General features: G+C 35.0%; 1 protein-coding gene across 2 annotated transcripts in view; it reads right to left on the bottom strand.

The window, feature by feature from the left end:
- The window catches only part of LOC118742968 (protein grainyhead), a 305,196-nt gene that overhangs the window by 34,071 nt on the left and 260,205 nt on the right, over positions 1-10,920 (bottom strand). For both annotated transcript variants that reach the window (XM_036475409.1, XM_036475410.1), the window contains one exon: positions 7,972-8,070. In XM_036475409.1, coding sequence (XP_036331302.1) covers positions 7,972-8,070 — 99 coding nt within the window. The remainder of the gene's footprint in view (positions 1-7,971; positions 8,071-10,920) is intronic.

The raw sequence follows: 10,920 nt of genomic DNA, 5'->3' as shown, positions 1-10,920 counted from the left end.
TTCATCTTCATCTTCATCTTCATCTTCATCTTCATCTTCATCTTCATTTTCATCTTCATCTTCAGCTTCAGCTTCATTTTCATCTTCATCTTCATCTTCATCTTCATCTTCATCTTCATCTTCATCTTCATCTTCATCTTCATCTTCATCTTCATCTTCATCTTCATCTTCATCTTCATCTTCATCTTCATCCCTATCTTCAGCTTTGCTTCCACTCTATTTGCTGCCTAAGACAGAAGTATTGATCTGCTGAAAAATTTAGCGCCGAATTGTTTTTATTGTAGCATAAATGTTCAAAACTGCTTATATAAGTTGCTTGCGGCTGATACAAAAAAATAAAAACTGTCAAAAACCGAAAAATGCAAAAAGACTACAAATAAAAAACTTAAAAAAATAAAAAAAACAACTGTCCAACAAGCTTTTTTACTCAGCTTTTACTAAGTATACGCAACAATGAATTGAAACAATAAAAAATATTGACATACAATTTTCGCATTTAGCAGTGCAACCGAAAAGTGAAGGGCCGACGACACACTTTGCTTACAAACAAAAAAGAAACACAAAAAGAGCCAAGAAGGCAGGATATTTTGAAGGGCAGCCACAAAGAAGTGTACCTACACAGCATTAAAAAGCATTTAAAAAGAAAAGAAATAAAAAAAAAGGGACCAAAGCATGCAAACTAAAAGTCTCACAACGTGCAACATAAAAAGTGTGTAGGCGCATACCTACTTGCATATATTTAAACACACATCTCTACGTATATTAGGGTGCCTCACCAAAAAAAGTTGCGGGCTTATAAAAAGTACATTATATTTTAAGACTTTCCCAAAAATAAATTTCACAAAAATATTAAGATTTACGGAAGTTGAACCAATTTGAAAATACCTGCAAAAATCGCATTAGGGGTCTTCACCAAATTTATCCAGCGACCTTTTATACAGACCTTCTATGCTTAAACTTCTCTATCTTCTGAGGTGATTTTTTGGGAAATATATCTTTTAAATTTTTTTTTTTTTATTAAAGCCTCGATTTATGGAGGTATTTTCAAATAGGTTCAGCTCACATTAATATTGATATTTTCGTGAAGTATTTTGGCGAAAGTCTTAAAATATACCAGCTTTTATTATTCCGATGGAAAAAACAGTACAGATTTTTTATGGAGAGTGGTGCACCATAATATAAAAACAAGTAATTTTTAGCAAAAAAAAACCGACCACCTCTGAGACACTACCTTTCCGTTGCAAAAATTATTGAAATCGGTTGATATGGTGCAAAGTTATGCGGTAACATACATAAAAATAAAAAAAAAATAAAAAAAAATATTCCGACGAACTGATAACCTCCTCCTTTTTTTGAAGTCGGTTAATAAATATAAATATTGGGCCATATGAAAAGTCTACCCGGATTTTTGTGTAAATTTTGGAAAAAAAAATGTTTTTTTTTTATTTCAAGTTTTTTGAAGCACATATTTCCTTTTTGGTTGTTGTTGTTTCCGAAAGGATGGGTATATTATGTATCTTGCCTTGTCAAATCTGGTTTGGAGACAAATGTAGTATATATTGGCCGCTTTTATCAATGACCCTTCGCCATTTTTCGGGTAGCTTCATAATTCTATCGGTGTAGAACTTCTGTAGTTTGCCGGCGAAAAATTTGGCCAAGTCATTTTCAGCGGCTCTTCGTTCGGCCAATTTTTTTCCACCACAAAGAGAGTTTTGCAGAGACCGAAACGAATAGAAGTCAGACAGTGCAGTGCAAGAGTCGCACTATTCTGTAGATGCTTTAAAACTTCCCAACCAAGTGCCGTCAATTTGTGTGTGTGGCCTGACATTACATTTGATGGATACAATTATCTTCTGTTGGCCAATTCTGGACACTCTTTCTTGATTGCTTCGTTCGAACGGTCTAAAGGTACAGAGTAGAGCACTGAATTGATCGCTTCGCCATGCCGCAGAAGTTCATAATGGACCCGCAATGGATTGTTTTTACCTTACAATCCCGCCAAAAACTCAACATAACCTTGTTTGCCGGCAATCTAGACTTTGAAGTCGTGCGTGATGGGTATTTTATCGTGATCTCTTCCGTCGCATATAAAATGTCTTCCAAATTCTATGGAGATTCCAAAATCTATGGGGATTAAGACCACGTAGTGAAAAAATCCGCAAAGACTTTTCATATGACCCAATATTGAATGCTGAAAAGCAGCATGGTCGTATCCTACAGCATACTATACACCCGTATATTTGTACGTAGTAAGTAGGCATGCGCGTTGATTGCCGTGAATGCAATTTGGTTCACATAAAGGTCTCGTCTATATGTATAAATGTATGTACATACTTACATTAAAGTGTATTTAAGTGGGCATACAACAAAAGCCGATAAGCGTTTTAAGGTCACACTTGTCGCTGTTATTAAATTTCGGCTCTGGTTTTGGTTGTATTTTCATTAAGATTTTTTTCCTCAGTTTAGGATATTTTGATGCCATTCGATTTTTTATTTACGCTTTTATAAACTTTAGTTGCTGGATGTGCAAAATATTTGTTGCTTTATTGCCTTTTAGCTGTTGTAAAGTTTATATATGTATTTACTTTTTGTGTTTTTGTTTTCTGTTGTTGCTGCCAATCAATTTTGACCCTTTTACCAAATTTTTCGGCACTCTTCTTTGAAATGCCATTTCGTGGGGACATTGATGTCTTCGAAGGATGATTGGATGCCCACGCATATGCACGTGTGTTTTTTATGTTTATATAGTTGTTGTATTTCAGCTTTAGTAGATTTTGTGTGAGGTTTTACATAATTTGGGAGAAAATCTCTCTTCAAGGAATTTCATAAAAAAATTTACATTTTGCATGTGAAAGGAGCATAACGAAATGTGTGCACTTATAGATATATAAATTCATTGAAAATATTTTAATTTTCATAACATTGCAAATAAAAAAAATAAAACCTGCATCACATTAAAAATTGTGTAAGAAAAGTTACTTTGTAAGGCGACTGCGGTGCTTTTTCTCAGTGGCCCGCAAAACGACACACGAATGACCATTTCGTTTTGGTTTTTAAACTTGAAGAATAGTCAGTAAAGTAGAAAGAAGGGAGTTAAAGCGTAATAGAATAGGCGAAGGCTGTTCTATAGGCTTGAGAGGTTATGTTCACCATTTTTGTTGATAAATAAACAGAATTTTTCCTTTTTTGGTTGTTGCTGTTTCTGGCGGAGTGGAGTTGTGTTATAATTTATTTGATAAGGCATGCCGGAAATTCGCATGCATATTTCCCAATATCTCTCATGAAAAAGGAAAAACTTTAAACTTGCTACGTCATTGACAAAGAAAATATTACTCTTTATCTAAAAAATGGCGTTACATTTCAGTGAAGACAATGGCCAAACAATACGAACCCTCTCTCTTCTGCAGGTTTGACCATCCGTCCATTATTATTTCTTTCAGAAGATGTTAAACTCTTCCGCTGATAAGGGTTGTCTTTTTTAAAATATAGGAGTTAAAGTGAAAACACCGTCATTATTTGTGGAGTTCGTGGAAGAATACATTATGAAATGCATAATTCGATTAGAATATTTACAAAATGTAAGTCTTTTCTCTTTATTCATGGCTTTTGAATATATGACTATACGCTCCTGCGCCAGTATCTTCCTCGGCTTTCGAGATATCTGCATAAAACCTTTGGGCGTTGACCTAAAAGATATTTTCTAAGTTTATCTGGTTCCAGGTCGCTTTTCAAATATTATTGTCTTTATCATGTAATCTCTGTTGAACTGGGAGCTGGAGAGGCAAATCTGCTTGAAAACAACGTGCCTTTACCAATTTTCTTAGAAATTTACCTAATAAAAGAGAAAAAGTTTCGACGCGATTTTAATGGAAATGTAAAGTAATGTGTAATGTATTTAATTTTCGGGTTCCGGTCTTGATTAAAAACTAACAGGGTAATTCTGGTAACTGTCTTTCAACGCACCACACACTTTCGAGAGACAAAAGTAAATTAAAAAAGGAAAAAATGAACATAGAGCAAAAATAAGTGGAAATAGTTTTAGAAATGAAATTAAAAAAAGAAACAAAGGAAAATAGTACTAAAATAGTACTTGAAAGGTAAAATACAAAAAAAAAAACAATAGGATCCTAAAAACTAAGTGAAATAAAAAAAGATTTCTTTTTAAAACAATGGCATCCAAAAAACTAAAAGAAAATAAAATCAAGGTAAAAAAAAAAAACAAATAAAATGTTGAGCTTTGTACCACGATTTGTTTGTTAGCAAAAATGGAAACAACCACAAAGTCTAAGCGGTAGAAGTTATAGCTGCTATTTCGGAGATCACCACATCTCCTCATCAGACTTCTTTTTTCTAGACTTCAGCAGGGGTCGAACCCGCATCATAGATGTGCAAAGTGAGAAGCGTTTACCGTTCAGCTATGCGCACCCCAAACAAATCGTGGTACAAATTCCAATAATACTACTGGAATAAACATTAATACGTCACAATAAAGTTAACAAATAAATTAAATAGCTTTCTAAAAAGTAAATGAAAAATAATATTTTTTTTTTCAACAACAAAAACTAAAAAATAAATGAAAATTAAACTGAAAAAGGACAGAAATTTGATTTAGTAAAGAATAAATAAAAAAGTTCCTTAAAATTACATGAAATTTAAAAAAAATATATATTTTTATTTTTAGGAGAAAAAATTAAAAATTAAAAGAAAATTAAATTAAAAAAGAAATAGGTTCCTAAAAATGAAATGAAATTAAAACAAATATTCTTCTTTTTAAAAGAATAACATAGAAACTCTACATGAAATAAGTTTCTAAAAATTAAATGAAATTAAAAAATATGTATTTTGCATTTTAAAACAATAAAATCTAAACACTGAAAGAACGTTATAACAAAAAAGAAAGAAAGAAAAACATCCACTGTCCGAGCGCTCGAACTCGGATCTCTCAAATGGCACGCATGTGGCTTACTCACTCGGCCATTGCGACTGTTGGGTCGACGCGAGCTAAATTATATATTTACAAGTGCTGTCTCTCAAAATAGCTTTTCACCACGAGTGGTGAATGAGAGAGATTTTTTTAGGACTTTTCTGCTAGAAAAACAAAAGTCATTTGAACTATCTTACCATCTGTCTTTCATTTGTTTTACAAAGGACTTTTTACTATCTTAGCCATAATTATCCTCTAAGGATTTCTCTACAAATGTTTGCACAATGATGTGAGAATAGACGATTGTAAAAAATCGGAGATATTTAAGACATTAATCTAAGTGAGTTTTTTATATGAACGCAATCGCCAAAATAAGCTATAAATACGAATTCTGGGAGCCCTTCATTTTGACTCTCTGTCATTCTTCCTTCAATTTTGTATGTAAAAAATGAAAAATTGATATTCAACTTTTACACAAAAGAAGCTACAGTATGCGCTAAATCCGGCTGCGTGGTATGCAGATATTCTATTCACTGAGATTGACTAGAGACTTCAAGACTTCGAATGAAATGCGTTGCCACATAATTAGATAACTTTTGTAATACACAAGATTCAACAGATCCTTAAGATTTGACATGTCATGGTCTCTAAAAAGATTTGTTGTTGTGCTGGCAGTCGGTAAAATGATATTACATATCTCAATTTGAAGTTGCAGTAATCTTAGAATGTAATCTTTTTATTGTGCTTGATAATTTTTCCGGTTTTTAATTCCCGTTTAAACTATTTTAGTAATACTGAAAGCCGAAAAAATTAAATATGCATTTATCAACAGATCGTGGTATCTAGAGTACCTACTGTACTTAAATACATACATGTATGTATGTATGTAGCTATGTTAATGCATTTTATTTCTTCAAATCACACGCTTTACACCTGCTATTTTTCTGTGGGCGCCCACTTGTAGCGCAAATCAAAAAAAGGAAAATTCAAAAAATCCCATGACAACCAAACGGGAAGGACGAGCGGCAATCTCGGCAAGCCTGCAGTATTTTTTCACAAACTATCATTATTTTACTTTATCTGCAAATGAAGCGGACGAAATAAATCAGGTAGGCGAACATTCGATCGCACGGCAAAGGTAGGCTATTGCACCGGTGGACGACAACACTGAACCGCCGGATACGAGGCGGAACGAAATGCGCGCCGCCAATGGATTGCTTTGCATTGATTGCCGTATTAATTTCACCTAGCGCAACAACAACAACAACATCAACAACAAATGCAACATTGATAATAAAACAAGCATGCCAAAGGGTTTAACGGCAACAGCGGCAATAAAAACAACAACAACAACAGCGGCAACGATAACGACACCACAATGTCGCAATGGATTCAATGACATTACGCGTCAGTGTGGCATGAATGGACACGGCAAGGTGGACCAGGTTGATGGTGGACGACGGACAAGGTGGTAGAGGCAGGTGAGCGTGGTGCTCTACTTAAAGTTACACAGCAGTATATACAAATATTTGTGTGTATATTTTTATTTTTATATTTTGCATTTATTGAAATATATACTCATCTCGTATAAGATTTATTTGTATGCAACCGAAAAAGGGTAACAAAAGTGAAGGCGACACAGATTCCGCTGTCAAGTTGCAACAGTAAGCAGCGCAAGCGCAAGCGCGTAATGCTTGCGCAGTTATGCAATAGCCAGCCGCCAGCCGCCAGCATTCAGCAGGCAATTACAGCAGCAGCAGCGGCAGTTGTGTGGCCGTAGCGAAACGAAAGACTTTGGCAACGAACTTTAATGCGCAAAGGAAGTGACGTTGATATGCGTTGCACTGCAACGGTTGAGGAGGTAAAGGGAACGGATGCGGATAGGAGCGACATGCGGAGGAGTGTAAGGCGGCGCAGACCGAGTTGAAGTCGGACGCGCTGTTGCTGCCACTGCAGCTGATACTGATGTGTAGAATGGCGTGAAGTGCGTGTAGGAATCGTAGTCGTAGGTGATGTTGTTGCATTGGTAGTGGCAGTTGCCTGCATAGCTGTCACTTACCGCTTACGCAATAATATTTATATGCAACACATACTCTTCTTTTTTTTCTTGCGGTTTTGAATTTTAATTCTTCTTGCACTGTGACAGACTTTTAGTTTTAATTGTACGATTGCGCGTGCGCTCGTGTATGTGTGTGTGTGTGTGTGTGTGTGTGCTAGCGCTCGTATGCGTTTGCTGCATGTCAATCAAATCAAAAAACTCACTGCCTCTCCCAGCAACAACAGATGTAACACAAGACATAGCGGCTGGCATACAGTTAGGAGCGGCAGGCGGCATTTGGCGAATGCGTGTCAGTTATTTGGCCGCTACTTGCCACGGACATTCACATTTGCAGCTGTCAAAAATTTTAATTAAAAACTTGTAAACACATACTACTGTAAAGCGCGAGCGCACGCACACACGCACAAACACATTGAGATACAGAGGCAGACGGACTTACAGTTGCGCATGCGAAATTGCGTTTTATAATCCTTTTGAACGACGCTGATGACTAAATGACAGCCAAATCGGATGTATCTAGCTGTATATATAAAATATATGCATACATATGTGTGTATGTACATACATATATATGCGTAAGTGTTGGCGCGTATCAGCGGCGACGCACCCTTCATGCCTTCATGCCACACCATCGGTCAGTTTGTGCGCGTCGTGTTACCTGCCACTTGGCATTGATTGACGCCTACCGAAACTGTCACTGAGTGCCAAGTACCAGTCATCAGTCACTGGCCGCTAGCTTTTGAGCTTTTTGCTGCTGCATTTTTGTCGTTATCTTTTTTGTTGCTTTGTTTGCATGGTAACCATGATTAAATATTATGTATAATCCTGTTGGTGCTGCTGTTGCACGCATATTGCCGTTGGCGGACATTGGCACTTGTTGCATGCTGCATATAACTTTGATTACGGCCAGTTGCGTACATACATACATATTTGAGTCATCTAACAATTACCAGTACATATGCTGGGATAATATTGGGAGTTCACTTACCTTATCGCAGAAGACCTTAATTTGGCAGTAGCCTCGATGGAAGACTTGAACATCGCGCGGATCCTCGAATGTGTCGATTTGAACGTGCAATGGCAGACCCTGGAAAGAGAAAAGAAAAAAACAAACAACAATTTATTACACATTTTGATAAAATTATGGATTTTAAACTTTAAAAAAGTTGGTTTTTCTAATAGCGTTGGCCTATCGGCAGACAATGGCAAACCTTCGAGCGTATTTCTGCCATGAAAAAAAGATTCTCATTAAAACCGTTTGTCGTTCGGAGGCGAATAAAATTGTAGGTCGCTCCATTTGTGCAACAAATGGGAAAACGCCAAATATTTATTTATGAATTTTTAATGAAAAAAAGCTATCGAATAAAAAAAATAAATGAATAAAAAAGGTTTGATCAAAAATTTAAAATAGTAATTAAAATAAAAAAAATTGAAACTTATAAAAAAATGTACCAAAATAAAATAAAATGAAGTAAAACAAAGTAAAAAAAGTAAAAATAAAACAAAAGAAAAATTTAGGAAATAAAATTAATTGAATAATAATGAACTAAAAAATGCGATAAGATATAAAATGATGTTTGCAATAAGAATAATATGTGACCTGGTCTACGAAAAGGGAGCTTACGTGCGAAAACTAGTTTTCTGTGAAAAAGCTGTTAAAAGCAAGCAACTCGTTTGGTTTACTCGTTTTTACTCTTCTTTCTCTACATTTTTAGTACACTTCTAAGCAAGTTAGGATTTTCTGCTTTTCACCACGTGAAAAAGCATCTCATCTTCCATCCGAATCAACCAAAAAGTGAAAATTGATTTTTTGACACCTAAGCCCCCTTTCCGTAGACCAGGTCACATATATAAAATGATATTAATATAAAACAAAGTAAAATAAAATAAAACAAAATAAAAATTAATTAATTAAAATAAAATAAAACAAAATAAATGAAATCAATAAAAATTAAAACAAAAAAATAATAAAAAAAATTAAAATTGATTGAATTAAAAACTAGAGAAATTAAATATTTAAAAATAAGATGAAAATAAAATAAAGTGAAACAAAATAAAACGAAATAAAATAAAGTTAAACAAAACAAAAACTGAACTGCAACAAAGGAAATAAAAACAAAATTTAAAAAGAAACGTAATGAAATATTAAAAAATTCAATTCAAATAAAATAAAGTAAGCAAAATAAAATAACACACAAAAAATTTAAATAAAAACAGAACAAAGTAAATTAAAATAATTTAAATTGAAAATTAAAAGCGAGTTTCATTAAATAATTAAAACAAGTAATTTTTAAGAAATGATACAACCGACTTCAATGCTCATAAAAAAAATGAATTTTATACACACAAAAATTGATATATTCGCGAAACTAGGGGCCAAATGCGTTTTTAGGTTTTCTCTCTGAAGTCAGTTTTTTTATTAAGTCACCTAGTTACCTCGACCAGAACGATCTACTGTAACAAACCCCTATTTGGCTAAAAGTGTTCTTTGGCCAACGTGTTGTTAAGAAATCCTCGCGGGGTCTTTTGACTGAATACCATTTTGGCCGTGTACTTCTAGGTACGGTGAGGGGAAGTCTGGTCCTAGCGAGGGCTTCACAGTGGCTCATAATTAATTTATGACAAGTGTTTTATTATTCTATTTACAGTGACAAGTAAGAAAACTTGTAGCAACTCATATTTCATGCCTACTGCTGTGAAGGAGTGCTTCGGTTCTCCTTTCTAATATCTGCGGATTCATTTTCGCCTAATGAAGTATTTAAAGCTGAAGGCACTCCCACATCAGCTTTCAGCTGACCTCGTGGGCTTTAATAGCGAGGAGCGCCGCTCTGCTATCCGAGTGTATGTAGATGTGTTCGATGGTTGCCCCACTTTCTGTATACTGCCACGGTGAAAAGGAGCCTTCTGGGTTTTAAGCCTTAAACTCCTGCTCCGACGTCGAGGCCAGTCTTGTAGCTTATTGTATTCCACCATATCCCGCGAGATGGGGTTTGTTGTAAACAATAGGGCCTCTTTCTTGATTACAGGAGAGGAGGTAGGTAAAGAAGCACCTCGAGAGCCGAAGTTGGTGTTGTTCTGATTGCCCCAGTGATGTACACGCAGGCCACTCGTTGTAGTTTGCTGAGCTTGGCCTGCGTGGACTTCACTTCTGCCTTCTTCCACAAGAGATGGCATCATACATCTAACTTGTCAGTTTAGGTCTGCTACCCCAATTCAGGCCCCATTTGTTTCCGGTAGGTCGAGATAGAGGACTTGGCTTTTAAGTAGCTTTATCTAGGTGCTGATGCCCTGAGAGCTTATCATCAAGGATAACACCTAGATATTTGACCTCTTTAGATAAGTGCAACTTTTCTCCTTGAAGGAATGGTTCTTTTCCTGGAGAACATGACAATGCTGGTATTCTTTGGGTTTAATTTAGACGCATTATTACGGCATTGGAGATAGTGTCTGCTAACGTACCTAGTGAAATGTCGTGTACGTTGCAGTGTAAATAAAAATATTAGTATCAAATAAAAGAGAAAATTCACCTGAATGGAGGAAGGTTACAGTTTTTGGTGCACAAAGATGAAAAGGTTCTTATTTAATTTTAATTATATTTTTATAAAAGTAACTATAGTTTATTCTTTAACAAAAATCGTATAAATACAAGTTTCAGTGTTTGTGGAATATTAAAAGCAATATCAAAAGATTTCGTAAAAGTGTCGAGAACTTTAAATAGATTTCGTAGAAAGATTTTGAATATGCAGTTTTGTTGCCCATAAAATTTTATTATAATACAGTTTTTTAAAAGTGAATTTTGGATTTTTTTTGTTGACAATGTCAGTAATTTTCTTCCATGGGAAGTGTGTTCAACAATTTTGTTTCTTTATATAGAGAAAATGAGCAACGCCTTAAAAAAAAATTGCCAAAAACCACATCCTCGAATCACGTCCCTCTA

This window comes from Rhagoletis pomonella, unplaced genomic scaffold, assembly GCF_013731165.1.
Source record: "Rhagoletis pomonella isolate Grant_MI unplaced genomic scaffold, Rhpom_1.0 Rhpom_scaffold_00007, whole genome shotgun sequence".
Lineage (NCBI taxonomy): Eukaryota > Metazoa > Arthropoda > Insecta > Diptera > Tephritidae > Rhagoletis > Rhagoletis pomonella.
Note: the sequence above shows the minus strand (reverse complement) of the source record. Positions and strands in the feature narration are given on the sequence as shown.